Source organism: Arvicola amphibius, chromosome 14 (assembly GCF_903992535.2).
Source record: "Arvicola amphibius chromosome 14, mArvAmp1.2, whole genome shotgun sequence".
NCBI classification, from domain to species: domain Eukaryota; kingdom Metazoa; phylum Chordata; class Mammalia; order Rodentia; family Cricetidae; genus Arvicola; species Arvicola amphibius.
The window spans coordinates 6,260,719-6,281,022 of NC_052060.1; the positions used below are offsets into that span (position 1 = coordinate 6,260,719).

The 20,304-nt window shown below is 54.1% G+C and overlaps 1 protein-coding gene across 6 annotated transcripts; it reads left to right on the top strand.

Moving 5' to 3' along the window:
* Positions 1-170: 170 nt before the first annotated feature.
* On the top strand, positions 171-13,764 carry Sema6c (semaphorin 6C). 6 transcript variants are annotated; one of them, XM_038311162.1, is made up of 21 exons: positions 171-383; positions 2,276-2,325; positions 3,080-3,169; positions 3,986-4,154; positions 7,109-7,223; positions 7,514-7,577; positions 7,731-7,787; positions 7,993-8,094; positions 8,286-8,376; positions 8,546-8,665; positions 8,771-8,859; positions 9,120-9,337; positions 9,503-9,634; positions 9,896-10,048; positions 10,171-10,344; positions 10,547-10,693; positions 10,953-11,030; positions 11,110-11,165; positions 11,303-11,347; positions 11,548-11,643; positions 12,018-13,764. In XM_038311162.1, exons 4-21 carry the CDS (start codon positions 4,040-4,042, stop codon positions 13,016-13,018), a joined length of 2,853 nt encoding a protein of 950 aa, XP_038167090.1. In that variant the 5' UTR covers positions 171-383; positions 2,276-2,325; positions 3,080-3,169; positions 3,986-4,039; the 3' UTR covers positions 13,019-13,764. The 6 variants fall into 6 exon arrangements, with proteins under 6 accessions (XP_038167090.1, XP_038167093.1, XP_038167091.1 ...); XM_038311165.1 differs by lacking the exon at positions 11,548-11,643; XM_038311163.1 differs by lacking the exon at positions 3,080-3,169.
* Positions 13,765-20,304: the final 6,540 nt, after the last annotated feature.

Genomic DNA, 20,304 nt, shown 5'->3' on the forward strand with positions numbered 1-20,304 from the left:
TTACTATTGGTGGAGAGGTGGCGAGAAGGCGGTGTCTAGCCCGCTGATGAGCATTCTATTGGTCGCAGGGACCGAGAGGCGGGCCGGAGGTGGGTCCGGCCAAGAGGCGGGCGGGGCGGCTGGGGCCGAGCCCAGAGCTCCGGGCGGTCGCATTGTTTTCCTCCGCGGATCTGCGGCGGGAGTAGGGGCTCCCACTCGGACCCAGGACTCTCGTAACCCGACAGCGCCTTGGAGCCTAAACCCAAGCATCATCCAGACGGGACGCTCGTCGCTTCTCGCCCGAACCCCAAACACGGATTGCGAACTCTGTGCGGCGCGGAGCTGGGGGCTGCCTAATGCTCCCTGGATCTCGCTGACCCGGATCTCGGAGCAAGTACCCTGGGGTAGGGATGTAGCTGCAGGGAGTGGCAGGAGCGCCGCAAGAGGGGGTCAAGCTTCTGAGTGTCACGGAGACCCGAGTGTGTTCAGCGCGCCTTGCGCCTAACAGAGAAAGGGTCAGCGGACTTAGGGTGCGTGGAGGAGGAGGGGACCGTGGCCGAGCCTAGATGCTCTGCTGGGTGCAGGGTGTAAGCTTCTTTTCCGACTGGTAGCAGTCCCGTCCCTCTAGACTGGGGGTCGCGAAAGGGGATATTTTCTTTTTCTGAGGCGCGCATGATGCGGAGGGTGGAAAGCCCAGCATCTTGCCTCTCCCGCGGGAAACTGAGGCTCCGGGACCTGTGGAGAAATAGACCTTCTCGACGCCCCTGCAGGAATAGGAAAGGGGACAAGTCGTTCTGGACTTTGGTGTCAGGGTTGCTTCTTCGTCCTTGTGCAGGCTGGAGTCTGAGCACTCCCAGGGGGAGGGGTCAGCTTGGGCAAAGAGTCCAGGAGTGGGGCCACGGAGAAGCATCAGTCCCCGCGCCCACCTCTACGCTTCACCTCACTCCTCCCGGGGCTTTGTTAGACTGGTCTCCCACGGAGGAGAGCGGGCCTGGCGACAGCATCCTAGCTCACCTACCGGCTCCGCGCGGGCCTACGGCCCGCCCTCGGCGGTTCCCAGCCTCTGGCCCTGTTTCCCTGGTCTGGGAGACCCGCCTCCGTCCCCCAACCCCAAATCCATCCCCACTCGATCTGCGCCTGCAGGCCCTTCCAGCCCCTCCTCCCGCTAACGTGGCTCTGGGACCCGGTCCCGATCCAGACGTTGCTACCCGCCCCTCCTCGGAGCCCCGGATCCAGTGAGGGGGAGACACGTCGAGCCCCTGGCCCTAGGCCCACCTCACGCTAAGCGCTCGCGAAGCTCCGGACACCTGGTTTATCCACATTGGGGGGTGGATTGGAGAGAGGGTAGGTACAAAGCCTGGAACTGAGAGGAAGGGTAGGGTGAAAGGGTTTTGAGGCTCAGCATACCCCAGAGCCTCCTGAGGAAGGTGGGCTGGGGCAGGCGACCATGCCTATGGTTTCCTGCTATTGTCCCCGGCCGGCCTCTCAATCCCTTCCCTAGTTCCTCTAGACACCGGCTGTGACCTCGGCCACTCCCCAGAGGTGGCTGTCTGGCTAAGAGGAAAAAGGGGGGCATGTTTCATCTTTCAGTCAAGGGGAGGACCCAAAAGGGAAAAGAGTGGCCAGGTCTCTCCTTGGGATTTCTCCAGGTCACAGCATGCCTGTCCCCAGGCCAGGGATTGGATGGGAGCCACCCAGATGTTGCTCCCCTAAACAGCTATGGGAAGCCCTCTTAAAGATGTATCATCCTTGAGTCTAGTGGGCCAAGGAAAAGGCCAACCAAGTGTTTTTAGAGGCTGGACTAACCCAGCTTAAAGTGAGCGAGTGTGGGGGGGGTCCTTAGTGAGAGAGGTTAGGTAGGAGCTAGGCACGATTTGCTCTCTGAGGAAGGAAGGGGATGAAGGTACTTGCTATCAGAGCATTTTGCCTGAAAATGAAGAGCATGCAAATTAGATGCAAATTAGCCTCTATTGTCCCTAGCTAGGGCGCTTTTGCAGGGAGGCTCTTGGATTCTGAAGGTTTTAACATGGGAGTGGCCATCAGCCCCACAACTCCCAGACAACCTTTTCCCAAGACTGGCCCTGCAGTTCTAGGAGTTTCTGGCTAAAGGCCAAATGCTACCCTCATATCTTCCGGTGCAAAGCCGTCCTCATTTTGTGACCAAACAAAATGATCCCCCAATAGCATCTCCCCCACACTGGCTTCAACAGCTTTTTCACAAATTTGCACATTTACTTTTAGAGGATGTGTACGGGAGATGTGATTTTCCCCCCTTCTTTTGTCCCTTCTTCTCTAGATCAAAGGGCTCCTATCCCCCTTCATCCCCCACAGGACCCACCACCCCAGGTAAGGAGAAGAGAGCAGGGGATAGAAGCAAACTCCACGGGGGGCGGGGGCAGGACGAGGGTCTGGATGTTCTCCCCACTTGCCTGAGACCAAAGTTGTTTCCAGGGTGAAGATAGCAGTTGCCCAGGGCAACTTGAGGGGGGGCAGGTAGGAGAGCATAGAAGACAAGCTGTGTCCCTTTCTCTTCTCTTGGGAGTACCAGCAACCGGAAACATGGGTTGGGGGAGGGAGGAGGACCTGGTCTTTCAGTGGAGGGGTCCTTAGCTAGCTAACTGCTCTGCCTCTGGGGAAAGGGGGGGGGTCATACCTTGTCCCTTCCTCCAGCTCTCTTGGGGCCCCACCTGACGTCAGCCTCCCCACCAGTGACGCTTGATTGGGCTTGGGTGGACACTTGGGTCCTGGCTTTGCGTGGCATTGTTGGGGAGATGGAAGAAGGCTTGCCCTGTGAGCCCAGAGTTTCTCCTTTAGAAGACTTGGAATGGACCACTAAGGCTTGTTGTGATCGGCCCCAAAAGAAAGGACTCCTAGCTCCCTGACTTGACTACTGGAGCCTCTTCAGCCCCTCACTTCAATGTGATGGGAAGGCAGGAGGCTTGTGTGCACCGCCTCCAGTGGGCCCAGGCAGGGTCAGCTGGCTGGGGTGGGCTGGTGGCGGGAAGGAGACCCGGCTCACCGCTCCTTTCGCCATAGTCATCTTTTCTTGGACTTTGGGCTACAATTGCCTGTCATTGAATTATTTATATTTCAATTTCAGAGGCAGCCTGATGAGGGAAGAAGGGGAAAGCGGGGCACGTTCAGCCGTTTCTCCTCACCCGTCCTTTCTGTCCTTCGCTCTGCAGAGGGGGTGGGTCTGCTCTTCTCCCCTCACTGAGAACGTGCATTGGTTCTTAGGAGCCCTGGAGGCAACAGGGGGCTCCAGGCTGGGAGGGGGCACAGTGGTCGAGGAGACAGCTGCAGCCAGAGCTAAATTTAGCCTCTGATCTGGCTTTCACGCAGATTCATTTTTGGCTAAGACAGCCCCTCCACGAACACCCCACTCCCTCCCTCCCCAGCTTCTTCCTAAGCAGTGGGAATGGCCCCTTAAGTATGAGCTTAGGCCAGGTCAGTGACCCCCCAGGCTGTTTGTCCCTCTCCTTCTGTTCTTTCTCAGTCCTAGACAGGACCATGGCTGCTGCACAGCTGCCTCTGCCTGGGCTCAGTGCCTGCATTACTCCCAGGGTGCTGTGGGGGTCTGTGAGGGGAGGGGAGAGCAGACTTGGTGCCCTCTTCCTCCTCCTTGTGCCAAGGAGTCACTATTTAGAATTTTAAGGCGTCAGTGTCTAATTATAGCTGAGAAGGGGTTAGCACAAGGGGGGCCAGGAGCTGTCACCGACTGAATGTCCCAGACCCAGGCAGGAGAGAGGAAGAAAGGCTGGGAGGGGCAGCAGATCTGTTCTGTCCTTACCTGGGGTCACACCGGCAGGCTTCATACCAACCAGTTTGGGCCAGTTGGAGAGGGAAGGGCCTTGAGTGACAGGGACAGCTGGCTGGGAGTGAGGCAGAGATGGTTCTTTGCCCCACCCCACAGGGTCTTCTGGGGATAGACCTGGGGAGGAGTCTGCCTGCAACAAGGCTAGAGAGAACTTAGTCCCTTCCCCCACTTTTCTGTCTCCCCTTCCAGAGCCAGCGTATGGGTGAGGGGGTACCCCCTGGGGCTTGAGCTGCCCCGCACAGGATGCCCCGTGCCCCCCACCCCATGCCCTTGCTGCTGCTGTTGTGGCTGTCACTCCCCCATGTCCAGGCTGCCTTTCCCCAGGACCCCATTCCTCTGGTGACCTCTGACCTGCAAGGTGAGTACTTCACCCACTTGACCCTCCGGAGGGGCGGGGCGGGTAGAGGATGAGACCCCCCATGTGGGAGGCAAGGTGTAGGAAGAGAAGAGAATGGCCAAGCGAAGGGGAACAAACAGGTGGAGTGAGCTGGTCTCAGCCCTGGGTTTTGCTTCTTCACTCAGAGGTGGTGTTGCTGTGTGGCTAAAAAAAAAAAAAAAAAGCATGACCCTAGCTGAATGAGGTGCAGGCTTACAGTCCCAGGGCTTGGGAGTTTGAGGAAGATTGTAACAAGTTTGAGGACAGCCTGAACTAGGTAGCAAGTTCCAGGCCAAGGTCAGCCAGGATTACGTGGCAACACTATCCTCATCAGGCAAAGGAGCCTGTGAGGAATGGAAGGTCTGAGCCAGACCAAACCGGAGCAGGTTTGAATCCCCACTCAGGTGCTCACTAGCTGTGTGACCCAGGTTCTTTCTCTAGCCTTTCTTTGCCTCAGTTTCCACAGCTGTAAAAGGAAGGTAATCATAGTGAGATAATCATACCTCACAGAGTTATTTAGAGATTGACTGAGGTAATAGATTCAGCACTAACGAGGTGCAGTCCTGAGACACTGTCTGGCCCGAATTAAACACTTTATATTTGTGTGTTATTCTTAGCTACAGCGTGAAGTCCTGAGCCAGGTCAGTGGTTCCCAGCTTTTATTTCCCTCGCTACCCACCGGTGAGCCAGGTCTCACCATGACAGAAACTGTAAAAACCCAGTTTTTCTGAGAAGATCTTCACATGTTTGGGGTCTCTGTTCTACATGTTGGATTTAGAGTAATTTTAGTTGAGTTATTGGAATGATTGTTGGGAGATAGAGAAGAATAATAGCAAACGCGACCGGGTGGTGGTGGTGCATGCCTTTAATCCCAACACTCAGAAGGCAGAGGCAGGTGGATGTCTGTGAGTTCGAGGCCAGCCTGGTCTACAAGTTCCAGGACAGGCTCTAAAGCTGCTGAGAAACCCTGTCTTGGGAAAAAAAAAGAATAATAGCAAACTTGAGTTGGGCAGTGGTGATGCACGCCTTTAATTCTAGTATTCGCAAGGCAGAGGCAGGTGCATCTCTTGTGAGTTCAAGGCTAGTTTGATCTACAGAGTGAGTTTCAGGACAGCCAGGGCCACAAAGAGAAACCCTGTCTCAGGAAAAAAAAAGTAAACAAACGAAAATAGCAGACCGCATCAGATGGGTTCTCAGCGCTCTGTTGACATCAAACCATCTTTAAGCCTGGTTTCCCCCTAAACACCCATACCTGTGGCTTCCATGACCAGACCAGGTGGACAGTGGGGTTGGTCAGAAGAGGGAGGAGCTTTGAAGGGTGACGTGGGGACGAATCTGGTGGGAGGACTCGAAGAAGAACCGATGCTTTAATTATTCGCGTGTGTGTGCAGGTGCTCTTGTGTGATAAAACTCTTCCTGGGGAGACAAACACTTGTCTAACTCACCCCAGATACGGAGCCCATGACAGACCAAAGTACGAACATTACCAAAGTCAACGAGGTTTACTGGGGTCATTTACAGGAATATGGGTGAAGAGGTACAGGAACAGAAATGACTCAAAGACAGCTGCATCAGCAGAGCCCACCCCAGCATGAGTGACAGCTCAGAAAAGCTGGGAACCTGGAGCACACTGCACAGCCTGCAGGTAGCTCAACAGGTTGGAGAGCATCCTCTCAGGGTCCCTTAGTTGGTCTCTTCCAGGCAGTCTGGCTGGTGTCTGCTTCTTGCAGGCAGTTGGTGTGGTCTCAAAAGTTTTTGTTTGTTTTCCTTCTTCTCTGAGAATCTTCTTTGCAGCTCAGCTTCGCTTCCTCTGATGGGGCTTCTCAGCTTTTATTGTTTATTCTGGCAGGGAGGGTCTTAGTGAATCTGGTCAGTTTCAGGGAGTTCTTGAATTTTTATTTTTTAGTTATGTACTTCCCTGCGTAAAGGGCTCCCCTGCAGGATGGAATGTTTTGATCTCATGGAGGTCAGAGGAGGTAGGTCTCCTGGAGTTGGAGCTGAAGGTGTTTGTGAGCCAGTTGGTGTGCTTGCTGGGAATTGAACTATGGCCCTAGAAGAGCATTGTATGCTCTTGACCACTAAACCATCTCCAGCCCCTTGAAAGGAACTATCTAATACAGAAGTGATCTGGCGTCAGTCAGACTTCATATATGCCCTGCTGCCTTCCTGGTCGTCATGTAAATCCCTCCATGTACTAAGCCTTTGAATTGGGGCCAGTGTGAAGTTAATATATTAATATGTCATATTAATATAGGTTAATATATTAAGCAAGGTAGATCAAGTAACTCACAGTGTCTGGTAAAAATTAAATGCTCAGTAAGAGTTGATTTTGTATTTGTTTATTTAACTTTTTGGTTTGTTTTTTTTTTTTTTTCGAGACAGTTTCTCTGTGTAGTTTTGGAGCCTGTCCTGGAACTTGCTCTGCAGACCAGGCTGGCCTCGAACTTACATAGATATGCCTGCCTAGTGATGGGATTAAAGGTGTGCGCCACCACCACCGGACTTTAACATTTACTTATTTGGGGGGAGTGCACGTGCTATGGTGTATGAGTGGAGACTGAGGGTCAACTTGGGGAACTGATTCTCTGATTGCACTATTTGAACTCAGGTAGCCAAGCTTGGCTACAGGTGTCTTTACCCTCAGAGCCATTTCATTGTTCCCCCTCCCCATTTCATTTCATTTCTTTATTTGGGGCCAGCATCTTGCCTTGTATACTGGCCTGGTACTTGCTATGTAACCATGGCTGGCCTTAAACTCTCAGTGGTCCTCCTGCCTCAGCCTCCCCATTGCTGGTCTGCACCACTATACATAGCTTCTGGCATTGTTTTTAGATGTGGATTTGGGCCTCTCTTCTCTCCTGCTCTGTTCAGGGCTGCATTTCCCTGGCAGGAAAGAGAGTAGGAAAGTGTGTGTTATCTCAGCTGTCATCCTCTAGGTTCTTCTCCATTATCCTGGTTCCGGGGCCTGGAGGAGGATGCTGTGGCTGCAGAACTCGGGCTGGACTTTCAGCGATTCCTGACCTTGAACCGGACCTTGCTTGTGGCTGCCCGGTAAAATGGCCGTGGCACAGTTGTGGGGCAGACATGCATGCTCCTGGGCAGACATGGGACCTGCATGGCCACTGCAGCATCTTGCAGGGGACACATGCAGGTGCACAAGCCATGGGACATGGACATGCTTGGACCCAGAGAACAAGGCGTGGAGGAAGGGGGAGGCTAGGGAGCAGGAACTTTGTGTGGCTTGGCCCTGAGCAGGCGAACATGGGTAAGCAGGGGACTGAGGCGCTCAGGCAGGCAGGGTGCCTCGGCTCAGCTCTGACCCCTCCTTACCTACCCTTCAGGGATCACGTTTTCTCCTTCGATCTTCAAGCCCAAGAAGAAGGGGAGGGGCTGGTGCCCAATAAGGTGAGGGGCTGTATGCGAGGAGGTGCAGGCAGGGAGACGAAGCTGGGAAAGGTGTATTGGGGGTCTCGTGGGTGAGAAAAGCGTCTAAGAAGGAGTCGCGATGTGAGGAGGGGTCCTGGTTGCCCCATGACCTCCCCTCTTTTCTCTCTTCAGTTTCTGACATGGAGGAGCCAGGACGTGGAGAACTGTGCTGTTCGGGGAAAGCTCACGGTGAGGAGTGGAGCGGGTCGGAGGGAGGGAAGGCAAGGAGGTTCAGAGACAGAGAACTTGGTGGAGGCTAAAGGGCCAGCAAACAGCCTGAGACTCTAGCCGCATTGCTATGACCGGCTCAAGACTGACGGCTACTACCTCACTTCCTGTGGCCCCTAACTTCAATCCCAGGCTTGTCACTAACCTTGAATTTTGGGTTCTCTAGGACGAATGCTACAACTACATCCGTGTTCTTGTTCCCTGGGACTCGCAGAGGCTCCTTGCCTGTGGAACAAACTCGTTCAGCCCCGTGTGCCGCAGCTATGGGGTACAAAGGCAGAGGGCTGGGAGCAGAGTCCAGAATAAGCAGTTTGATGGGAAGAGATAGGCATCTGGGGATGGGACTGGCATGCTTGCAATGCGAGTGTGGAAGGGGCTGCAGAAGAGGTGCGGAGGAGTGGGCTGGGGCCACACGTCTAAGACCCCAAGGTTCTAGGAACCTGCCTCCTCTGCCCCCAGATAACTTCGCTGCAACAGGAAGGCGAGGAGCTGAGTGGACAAGCTCGATGCCCCTTTGATGCCACCCAGTCAAATGTGGCCATCTTTGCAGGTGTGCACCTGGGCGTGTGGCTGGAAGGCGTTCCTCTCCCAACTTGGTTTTTCCCTCAAATCCTTGTGTGGAGGGCAGAGGGTCATGGGGAAGGGCCTGAGTCGCAGTGTGGGTACCAGTGAGAGACAAGCTGCAGGCCCTGAGCTTCCCCTGACCCCCACCCCTCCAGAGGGCAGTTTGTACTCGGCCACAGCAGCGGATTTCCAGGCTAGTGATGCTGTAGTTTACAGAAGCCTTGGATCACAGCCCCCACTCCGTTCTGCCAAGTATGACTCCAAGTGGTTGCGAGGTCAGTCTTCCTGGGGGTCAGACTGCCTGCGGGGCGGGGGGAAGATGGTGCAGCATGAGTTTCTGAGCAGGTATGGATACCCTTTTCTGTCACGCTCTACCTTAGAGCCACACTTTGTCTATGCTTTGGAGCACAGAGACCACGTCTACTTCTTCTTCCGAGAGGTTGCTGTAGAGGATTCCCGGCTGGGGAGGGTAAGCAGTTGGACACCAGGGGTGGGTAGCTAGCTGCAGAGGTCTTCTGGGTCCTAAGAATGGTTCTTGGCTCTAATCTCCATCACAGATTCCTTGGACTCTGACCCCTCCCCATACCCTCTGCATAGACTTCAGCTCTCTCATCTATGATATCTGGCCATACTCTCCTGAACTGACCTGCCGTACCATTCCCTTGCTTTGCCTCCTGGGGCCCTCACCTCACAGCAGCTGCCGTGTGGCTTTCCTCAATCTTTCCTCAGGTGCAGTTTTCTCGGGTAGCCAGGGTGTGTAAACGTGACATGGGCGGCTCACCTAGGGCCTTGGACCGCCACTGGACTTCCTTCCTTAAGCTGAGGCTCAACTGCTCTGTCCCCGGGGACTCTACCTTCTACTTTGACGTCTTACAGGCCTTAACGGGGCCTGTGAACCTGCATGGCCGCTCTGCTCTCTTTGGGGTCTTCACTACTCAGACTAACAGGTGGGTACTAGGCTGTGTGATCTAGTTCTCCACCCTGCCAAAATTCACACTCTCTTTCAATGCCTCCTGAGGAGGAAGCTCCAAGCAAGGCCAAGCTGCTGTCCCACATGACTTTCCTGCCAGCCCATTTCTGTTAACACCTTGAATCTTTTCTGGCTTCCTCAGCATTCCTGGGTCTGCAGTCTGCGCCTTCTACCTGGACGACGTTGAGCGTGCCTTTGAGGGCAAGTTTAAGGAGCAGAGGAGTCTGGATGGGGCCTGGACTCCTGTTTCTGAGGACAGAGTCCCCTCACCCAGGTACCGGGATAGAGGTGACTCTGATGGGGCAGAAGCAATGCTCGTTCTTAATATTCACTGTAAGGAGGACTCAGGTCACTGTGGCCAGGACAGAGCTAGCACTGGGTTGGACTAAGGAGCTGCAGCCGGGAAAGGAGCAGGTGCTGCAGGGTGTGTTTGCAGGGGAAAGACAGTTACCGACCACGTTTGAGAGTGGGGGGCACATAGCTTCATTAACCCCATTCTCTGCCCTAAGGCTGCCCCTTCCCATGTGCCCACCAGGCCAGGGTCCTGTGCAGGTGTGGGTGGAGCTGCCTCGTTCTCCTCCTCTCAAGACCTACCTGATGCTGTCCTGCTCTTCATCAAGGCTCACCCACTTCTGGATCCCGCTGTGCCGCCTGCCACTCACCAGCCTCTCCTCACTCTCACCAGCAGGTAACCAAAGATAAATCCCATTGGCGTGAGGGTGGGGCTTGTGAAGGAGCAAGAGTGGGAAGCGGGGCATCTGGGCTGGCTCTCCTGGCTATGCTGTCCTCACCTGAAGCCTGTCGCTGCAGGGCTCTGCTGACCCAGGTAGCTGTGGATGGCATGGCTGGGCCGCACAGAAATACCACAGTCTTGTTTCTTGGGTCCAATGATGGGACAGTGCTGAAGGTGTTACCTCCAGGGGGACAGTCTCTGCGACCTGAGCCTGTCATACTGGAAGAGATTGATGCCTACAGCCCTGCCCGGTGAGTTCTTAGTGGGGCAGAGGTGGGGTGGGGGAATCGGTTGGGCGCTCAGTGCTGGTTTGGCAGAATCAGAGGCCTTGAGGTAGGGAAAAGGATCTGGTGAGAGAGCTCTACTGGGCTGGGGAGGGTGCTTCCATAGGGTGAGCCCAGGTCTTCTGGGCACTCCTCCTGTCTCTTCTCACCCAGACCCCATTCCTTTTAGGTGCAGTGGGAAGCGCTCGGCCCAAGCTTCACGGCGGATCATAGGGCTGGAGCTGGACACCGAGGGTCACAGGCTCTTTGTGGCCTTTCCTGGATGCATCGTCTACCTCCCTCTCAGCCGCTGTGCCAGGCATGGGGCATGTCAGAGGTGAGGAGCCTAAGGGCAGATGCTGCCTGGATATGCTTCCTGGGCGGGTAGGAGCACAGAAAAATCCCCAAGTCTTGATGGTGGCAAGGAAATAGAGATGGTGAAGTTGGGGTGCCCTGGGGAGTCTGAAGGTGGGCAGCAGCTGGGGTCTGGAGCAGAATGGGGTGGGTGGAGTGTGGGGCTGGGAGTGTCCTGTAAGGCCATGGAATGGACTGTGTAAGCGGAGGGTGCCAGCCTCACTCAGCTCAGTTTCCCTTAGGAGCTGTCTGGCTTCTCAGGACCCATACTGTGGGTGGCATCGACTGAAAGGCTGTGTGAGCATCAGGGGACCTGGTGGGTAAGTGAGGAGCCCCTGGGACTCTTGAGGAGAGTGGCAAAGCGTAGAGCCACAGTGAGCCACCTCCCTTTCCTTTTAGGACTGATGTGGATATGACTGGGAACCAGGAATCCATGGAGCACGGTGACTGCCAAGGTAAACACGAGGGCCTACTGCAGCCACAGCTGCATACTCTCTGATGGCCACCAGCATCTTGGGCTTGGGCATCTGTCTTTCTCGGCATCTGTTCCAGTTGCTTCTACCACCTTTCCTTCATTATCACTGTCTCATAGATGGAGCTACTGGGAGTCAGTCTGGCCCTGGGGATTCTGCTTATGGTGAGTCTTCCGGCCTCAGTTTCCTTTTTCCTTGCTTAGCCCACACAACCAAATCTGTCTGGGCTATAGGCAGGCCAGCACCCTGAACAGCCAGAAGAGACACTGGAATTCTGGACTTGTGTTCCAAAGGGGCGGGGCTTGGTGGTGTCAGGGGTGGAGAGCGGAAGTCTCACTGGCACTGACCTGGTCTCTGTTACCAGTGCATCTGGGTCCTGGCCCTTCCCTTGAGACCCCCAGTCCCCCCAGTGATGCCCACCCAGGGCCCCAGTCTTCCACTCTTGGAGCTCACACGCAGGGTAAGGGGGTTGCCTGGGAGGGACCGAGTGCAGTGTGGACCGGTTGAGGCTGAGAATTCTAAGCCCGGTGCTGATTGGTGTTCGATAACCACTAACACCTGTTTGGAACTGCCCTTCACCACAGCTGGACATCCCAGCCAGTGTCCTGCACAGGCAGGGTGGCAGATGTGCCTGGCATGGCTGCCGGAGCTAAAACTGGGCAGGGACTACCCCAGCCCCGTGCTCTAGCCTGTGTGTTTAGGGATCCTGGGAAAACGACTCCTGAGACTGTGTGGAGCGAAGCTGAGCAGCAGCATGAGAATTTGTGGTTGGCCCCACCTGTGTCCCTTCCGTGCGCCTAAAGCTGAGCCGCCTCCCTCCTTCTTGGCCGGCAGGCGTGCGCAGGGACCTTCCCCCAGCTTCAGCCTCCCGCTCCATCCCCATACCACTCCTCCTGGCCTGCGTGGCGGCGGCCTTCGCCCTGGGCGCCTCAGTCTCCGGCTTCTTGGTGTCCTGTGCTTGTCGCCGAGCGCGTCGCCGTCGGAGCAAGGACATCGAGAGCCCGGGGCTGCCGCGCCCTCTCTCCCTCCGCAGTCTGGCCCGGCTGCACGGTGGCGGTCCTGAGCCCCCGCCTCCGCCCAAGGATGGAGATGCTGCGCAAACGGCCCAGCTCTACACCACCTTCCTGCCTCCGCCCGATGGCGGACCCCCACCGGACCTCGCCTGCCTGCCCACCCCCGAGTCCACGCCCGAACTGCCGGTGAAGCACCTCCGTGCCTCCGGGGGGCCCTGGGAGTGGAACCAGAACGGGAACAACGCGTCGGAGGGCCCCGGCCGCCCGGCGGGCTGCAGTGCGGCGGGCGGGCCCGCGCCGCGGGTGCTGGTGCGGCCGCCCCCGCCGGGCTGCCCGGGGCAGGCGGTGGAGGTGACCACGCTGGAGGAACTGCTGCGCTACCTGCACGGCCCGCAGCCGCCCAGGAAGGGCGCCGAACAGCTCGCTCCGGCCGCGTTCAGCTCGCGGCCGCCCGCCCCGGCCCCCAGCCCGCTGCCGCGGGACTGCGTGCCGCCGCTCAGGCTCGACGTGCCCCCCGAGGGCAAGCGCGCGGCTCCCGGCGGGCGGCCCGCCCTCTCGGCCCCCGCGCCGCGCCTGGGCGTCGGCCGCAGGTTGCCCTTCCCCACGCACCGCGCGCCCCCGGCGCTGCTCACGCGCGTGCCCTCGGGGGGCCCGGCTAGGTACTCCGGGGGGCCCGGGAGGCACCTCCTGTACCTGGGCCGGCCCGACGGCTACCGCGGCCGCTCCCTGAAGAGGGCGGACGTGAAGTCCCCGCTGACCCCCAAGCCGCCCCTCGCCGCCTCGACGCCGCCCGCGCCGCACGGCGGCCATTTTAACTTCTGACAGAAGCTGCTAGCGCCGGTGCGGGCGCCGGAGGCCCAGGCCCGCGATGGCCGCCGGCCTTTCCGGACTCCGAGAGTCTCCCGGGGCCCGCTCTCGCCTCGGTTTATTTATTGACTGTCGTTCCCCTGTCCCGGCGAGGCCAGCGAGAGGCGCGGAGCTCGCCGCGACCCGGCCGCCCCCCACTCCCCGCTCCCTCCCTTCCAGCCATGCTGCCTTAACTCGCCGCCCCGGGCTCCCGCGGACGGGGCCCCGGGCGGGCCGGCGGGGCTGAAGCCGCGCCTGTGTACAGGGTCCTCGGGCCTCCTGGGCCGGGACGTGCCGCCTCCTACTGTGTAGGAGCCCCGGCTTCCCAATACAGCCATGTCCGCCCCCCCAGCCGCTGCCTGACTTTTCTCACGGAGCGGGAGGGACAGGAGGGCGGGCCGCCTGGCCCTCTGGGTGCCTGTGCCCCTGAATGTCTGCCTCCGCTTCACCTCGGCCCCCAGGTCTCTCCGGAGTAATTGGCTTGGCGGCTCTCCCATCGGGGTTAATCAGGAAAGGTTTCCTGAAGGAGGCAAGAGAAGACATGGTGTGTGGGGATGAGGCAGGGCCCAGGAGAGCCGGGGTACCGTTGGGGTGCGGCGGAAGGCGCTCAGCTCAGCAGGTTTCTGAATAGAGGGCAGGCACCTTTTCACGGCCTACACTATGGGGTGGGAGAGGGAACTTTTGGAGAAATAAAACGAAGCTGCTGCGTGATTTGGATTTCACATCAGCACATCTTGTCCTAAAGAGAACTTGGGTTAGGTGTTTGGGGCTCTTGGGCCTGCAAAACAAAACAAACAAAAAAACTGGCCAAAGATGAGCCCTGTTAGAAGAAAGGGTTTGCCCACATCTGTTTCCCTATGGGGCAGCTTCAGCAGCAGGCTAGCCCAGGGCTGGAGCGACTAGCGTGTGTCCGTCTCGATGCTCCATTGCAGTGGCTGCAGATACCTGCACAGTACCCAGAGTACCAAAGGGAAGGATGGCCCGGAACGCTTGTCCCACCCACCACCCTGGCGCAAAGAGCAGTAAGGCCTCTCGCGGGTGCTGGCTGAGCTGGAGGATTTGCAGATCTGGAACTTGGCAGGCGCGTGGCGGCAGTGTCCACCCGGCTGCGGCTCCGGCCACTTCCCGTTGGCGCCTCCTAGAGGTCCGCCGGAGCCCTGCACTGAATCAGCCGCCGGGTCTCTGGCTGCTGGCTGCTTCTTGAGAACTATTTGGCCAATAGTTCTGGGTGTTTGTTTACCTCTTTACCTTTACCCTTGAGATCCTAACTCTGCCTTAAGCCTACTTCCTCATCTGGAATAAGAGAGTCAAGAGGCTCAAGTACTCTAATGTTTGTAAATGCTTTGTGAAAGAGAACTCTTGAAATGGCGGTTCCTCCCGTCTCACTAGCTAGGCTGTGTATACCAGATTTTATGGTCTGTTTTCACTAGACACCACATTCCCTTTGTATTATAAATTCGACTTAGAGGCTTTTTCTCCCCCTCAAGGTTTTTGACGCGCAGAATGTCTCTTAACACGGCTCAGCTAAGCTTATGCAGACTGACCAAGGGTCCTCCAGAGTTCAACATCTCTTAACTTGGCGGGTTTTTTATTTCTCTTTGGGAACCTTACTTAGAATACACCGGGCTGTTGCTAGTATCCTAAAAAGTGCTGGGGCGCGTGGAAGAAGAGGATATGTTTTTCAGTCACCTGGTTGCATTAATCTCTTCAAAACGTTAGAGCTAGCATAGAGGACATCTGTAAATGGTGCAGAAAGATGATGAATTCTAGGCTCTCTGAGATGAAGAGAGGGAGAGCAAGATGGTTCAGTGGGTAAGTGCTTGCCTGGCAAGTCTGGCCGCCAGAAGCCTATGGTGGGAAGAGAACCAAGTCTTCAGACCTCCACATGTGCGCCATTGGCTTCTTCCACCCCATTTCTCCTGAAAAGACAGAGAGGCTTGGGATGTAGCTCTGTTGGTAGCATGGCGAACATGTACTGATACAGAACCCTCAGTCACAATCCAAGCACTGCACACAGCAGAGCGCTGGAGCGTGCCTGCAGTTCCTGCGCCCGTGAAGCTGCGGCAGGTTTGCTGTGAAATGGATGGCAGCTTGGGCTTGAAGGAAGACGATATCAGAAAGGAAAGAAGCAAGGAAAAGACAGAAGAAGGCATGCCGAAAGGGCTGCAGTGTCATCTCAAATAGCAGGTTTGAGACTTGCCTAAGCTGAAAAATCCAAAACCAACCCCAAAGGGAAAAAAATAGGTATGTAAAGAACTAAAATGGACCACTCAGCACAGGAGAGGCAGGGAGGTGGGGCTCTGTGAGTTAGGCTAGCCTGGTTTACATAGGCAAGTTCCAAGCTAGCCAGGGCACCACAGTGAAACCTCATCACCAAAAATAAATAAATAAATAAAAGCTAAAACGGAAGTACAGTCATTCCCCAGTGTCTATACGGGATTGACAGATTCTAGAACACTTACCACATCTTAAGAAAAAAAATCAGGATATGCAAGTCCCTCAAATAAAAGTCATGGTACATGCTCATGACCCATGCCCAGCCTCTGGTATGCTTTAAATAATCTCTAGGTTATTTAACAATGCCTAAGTTAAATGATATCACTTTTGTGTGTTTCTTCTGAGACGAGGTTGCACTCCAGTATGTAGTAGATGCTGCCCTTAAACTGATCCACTGCCTTAGTAAGTGCTGGGATTGCAGTTGCAAACCCCCATGTGAATAATTGTTGTGCCATATTGTTTAGGAAGCAATGACAAAAAATCTAGACATGTTCAGTACACATACAATTTTTCTCCAAATATTTTTGATTTGTGGTTGGTTGAATGCACAGGTGTGGAATATGCGTGCGTGTGCATACACAACTACACATAAAATAGAAAATCAAACACAGGGCCTTGCACATGGAGACAAATGTTGTTGGGGGGTTTTACTCTTTGGGGGAGCCTACCACCTAGCTCCCAAATAAATACACACACAGAGGCTTATTGTTACTTAAAAATACCTAGCCTTAGCTTGACTTATTTCTAGCCAGCTTTCCTGAACTTAAATTATCCCATCTACCATTTGCCTCTGGGCCTTTTCTTTTCCTTCTGTATATCTCTTACTTTCCCTCTTCCTTTGTGACTGGATGTGTAGCATCCTCCACTCCTTGTTCTCTCACTCCTCCATTCGCTCAGATTTTTCCTATTTATTCTCTCTGCCTGCCAGCCCCGCCTATCCTCTCTCCTGCCTTTCTGTGGCTGTCATATTAGACCAATCAGGTCTTTTAGACAGGCAAAGTAACACAGGCTATACAGAGTTAAACAAAGGCAACATAAAAGAATACAACACATCTTTGCATCATTAAACAAATGTTCCACAGCATAAATGAATGCAACACATCTTAAAGTAATATTCCACAACACACAAATGCTCCATCACAGAGCCACAGCCCAGCTTTAATCTTGGGCTTCTCTGCAGGCAGCAGCAATGTACAGGTCTGCGTCCTGGGTGTATTCGTTTATCAGTATTTTTAAGAGAATGCTTACTTCTTTTGCTGGAAACCAAGAGCAAGCGAAAGGAACTATGTTGTCGTGAGAGCGAGTCCTTGGGCTTCTATGAAACCTTTGCAGTTTAATCTCTCTAAACTCTCCCCCCACACATACATTTCTCTGTGCAGCCATGGGGGTTCTGGATCTCACTCTGTAGGTCACAGAGATCCGCCTGCCTCTGCCTCTGGAGTGCTGGGATTAAAGGTGTGCATCACCACCACCTGGCTAAATGTTATTTCCTTTGAGTTTTTGTCTGCATGTAATGTATGTCTGTGTACCCCATGAGCACCTGCTGCCTAGGGAGAACAGAGGTGGATTTGAATTTCCTGGAGCTGGATTTACAGTGAGCCACCCTGTGGGCGCTGGCAGTTGAACCCAGGCCCTCTGGAAGAGTGTCAGTGCTCCTAATCGCTGAGCCACCACTCCAGTCCTCAATTTCTTTTTTTCAGGAATGGAAAGAACATATGATAACAGGGGTTTGTAAAGCATGTAAATACATGGGCTTAAAGTGAGCGGGTTAGCTCGGTGTGTGGTGATCTTATGTTACCTCACGGCCCTTGGAGTCTGAGTCAGGAACATCGGGAATCAAGGCAAGTCTGGACAACACAGTCTCCCTCACCTCCCTCCCAAAGCCCCACAATTAAGTGTTCTGTAGGACATGGTGATTTGCTCAAAATAACATAGGCCACCACCAAAAATGCAATTCATTATTACTCATGAAAACTTCCTACTGGCAGATTATAATAGTGGTGATAAATTAAGGGATAGTTTGCAGATGTTAGTGCTGAAAAAGAAATCACAGACAGACATGTCCTCCTTTAAGTTCAATTATGGAATCTGCTCGGTGGATTTTTGTTTTCGTTCTTTTCGGAGTCTCGTGGATCCCAGGCTGGCATTGAATCCCTGCCTCTCCTGTCTCCCCTTCCCAGGTGCTGCTGTGATGGGAGGTGTCTCTACTGCTGGGAGTCAGGCTTTACAAGTCACAGGATCTGCCTGCTTTCTTATTAGGAAAAGCAGAGTATGACAGCAGCCTCATCCTTGGGGATCTCTGAGCTAATTTCTCAGAGGCATCCCAGGAGATTATGGGGAAACCAGGGCCCCAGCAGGCTGAGGCCATCAGGTGTCTAAGGCTTTGGGGACCTGAGACTCAAAAGGTTCCACAATCAAGAGAGCTTCAAAAGCTGTTCAGCATCTTGGGTTCTTTGGGGGCAAAGTCACAAGGGCCTGAACTATCTCTTACTCGTTTGTTGCTTCTGCCACCCCAAGCTTTGGAACACACAGGCATGAGTCACCGCCTCTTCACTCAGCAGATGACCTTTAGAACTGTGCTCCCCTAAGTTCAAGGTCATACAGGCTGAGCACAGCTCAGGTGGCAGTGCTTGCCTACCGCCTGAAGCTCTGCATCTGATTCTGAGCACTGTGTTAACGGATGCAGTGGTTGTAATCCCAGCACTAGGCGGGATGTGGGTAGAGTCGGGATCAGAAGTTCAAGATAATGCTGGGCATTGAGTTTGAGGCTAGCCTGGGAAACATGAGACCCTGTCTCAAAACTGAAAAGAAAAGGAAGGAAGGGAGGGAAGGAGGGAGGGACGGAGGGAGGGAGGGAGGGAGGGAGGGAGGGAGGAAGGAAGGAAGGAAGGAAGGAAGGAAGGAAGGAAGGAAGGAAGAGGTTATATACACAAAGTCAGGTTTGCTGGCACAGGCACGCACTCCAGCTCCTCAGGAGGTGGCGGCAGCAGGGTTGCATGGACTAGGAACGAGCCAGGACTACACTGTGAGACCCTGTCAGAGAGGGAGACTGGGAACGGAAGCGGGAGGTAGAGCTTGCCTTCGGAGGAGCAGTGACTGGGGCAAGTGATGGAGGCTCAAAAGAGCGAGCCTGGGAGCTAATACACTGATAAGTTATTTGAGTCTTTTTTGTTGTTTGTTTCTGACTTTAAATTTTTTTATTTAATTTTATGTTTATTGATGTTTTGTGCGTATGTATGTCTGTGCACCACATGTGTGCCTAGTGCCCATGGAGGCCAGAAAACAGCATCAAATCCTTTGGAAATGGAGTTACAGTTAGCTGCCATGTGGATGCTGGAAATCGAACTTGGGTCCTCTGGAAGAGCAGCGAGCTCTTAGTCACTGAGCCATCTCTCTGGTCCGTTTTGGGTTTTAAAACTTTTTTTTTTTTTTTTTTTTTTTTTTTTTTGGTTTTTCGAGACAGGGTTTCCCTGTAGTTTCTAGAGCCTGTCCTGGAACTAGCTCTTGTAGAACTCAAAGGTCTGCCTGCCTCTGCCTCCTGAGTGCTGGGATTATAGGCGTGCGCCACCACCGCCCGGCAAAACATTTTTAAAGATTTATTTTTATTTTATGCGGTGAGTATTTTGCTTGCATGTATCTGTGTGCATGTGTGTACCTACACAGAACAGAAGAAGGTATTACACCCTGGAACGAGAGTTGTGAGTCTCCATGTAGGTGCTGGGAATCAAACCAGGGATCGCCTGCAAGAGCAGTGAATGTGCTCCTAACCGCTGAGCCATCTCTCAGCCCCACCTCTAGTTTCTTAAATGCAAACAGAGATGAATTTAGATGCCTAAGGTTGCCCAGCTCGCTGGCTCAGCTAGGAAAGGCGCTCGCCACCAAGCTTTTTATTCAGTCTGGGACCACAGCCCATGGAATGATGCCACCCACATTTAGCGTGGGTCTTTCTACCTCAAATAACCCAATCCAGAAACTTCCTCACAGACATGCCCAGAGCCTTGTGTCTTAAGTAATTCTAGGTTCTGTCAAGTTGATAGTACCAACTACCACAACATGGTGAGCATTCTCCCCAACATCCCTTTCGTTACTATAGTAACCTAAAAAAGTCTTGCCAGTTGTGGTGGCACGCACCTTTATCCCCAGAATTTAGGGGACAGAGGCAGGAAGATCTCAGTGAGTTCAAGGCCAGTCTGTTCTTCTGATCAAGTTCCAGCACAGCCAGGGCTGTTACACAGAGAAACCCTGACCTGAGGGCAAAAGAATCTTATTTAAGGGGCTGGCGAGATGGCTCAGCAGTTAAGACTTAAGCCTGCTCTTCCAGAGGTCCAGCGATGGATTCCCAGCACCCACACAGCAGTGTGCAACTGTCTACAACTCCGTTCCCAGGGGATCTGGCACCCTTTCTGGTCTTCATGGGTACTGCGTGCACATGCATGTGGAACACAGACACACACGCAAGGCAGAGCTTATCCACTGACATAAAAAGAATCAAGATAAAACATTTTTAAAAATTACCTTTTTTTAGGGGGGGCTGGAGAGATGGCTCAGTGGTTCAGAGCACTGGCTATTTCAGAGGTCCTGAGTTCAATTCCCAGCAACCACGTGATGGCCCACAACCATCTGATGCCTTCTTTTGTCATAAAGGTGTACGTGCAGATGGAGCACTGATATACATAACATAAATAAATAACTTTTAAAAAGGTATCTTTTTAATAGATTTGTTTTTATGCATGTGTATCTGTATGCATGTATGTGCCTGTGTGTGAGTGCCAGAAGAAACCTACACTCTGCTCTGGAGGTACAGGTGGCTGTCAGCTACCCAGAGTGGGTGCTGGGAACCAAATCTGGGTCCTCTGCAAGAGCAGGCAGTGCTCTTCCGTGTAGCCATGGCTGGCCTGGAACTTGCTGTGTAGACCAGACTGGCCTTGCAGCAATCCACCTGCCCCTGGCTCCTGTGTGCTGAGTTTTAAGCATATGTCACCACA

Excerpts from the sequence above, each read along its gene's own strand:
- Sema6c (XM_038311161.2), top strand. The coding sequence starts at position 7,257 with ATGCATGCTCCTGGGCAGACATGGGACCTGCATGGCCACTGCAGCATC. Across the intron at positions 10,345-10,546 it reads GATGCCTACAGCCCTGCCCG|GTGCAGTGGGAAGCGCTCGG; the intron begins GTGAGTTCTTAG and ends CATTCCTTTTAG. Across the intron at positions 11,644-12,017 it reads TCTTGGAGCTCACACGCAGG|GCGTGCGCAGGGACCTTCCC; the intron begins GTAAGGGGGTTG and ends CTTGGCCGGCAG.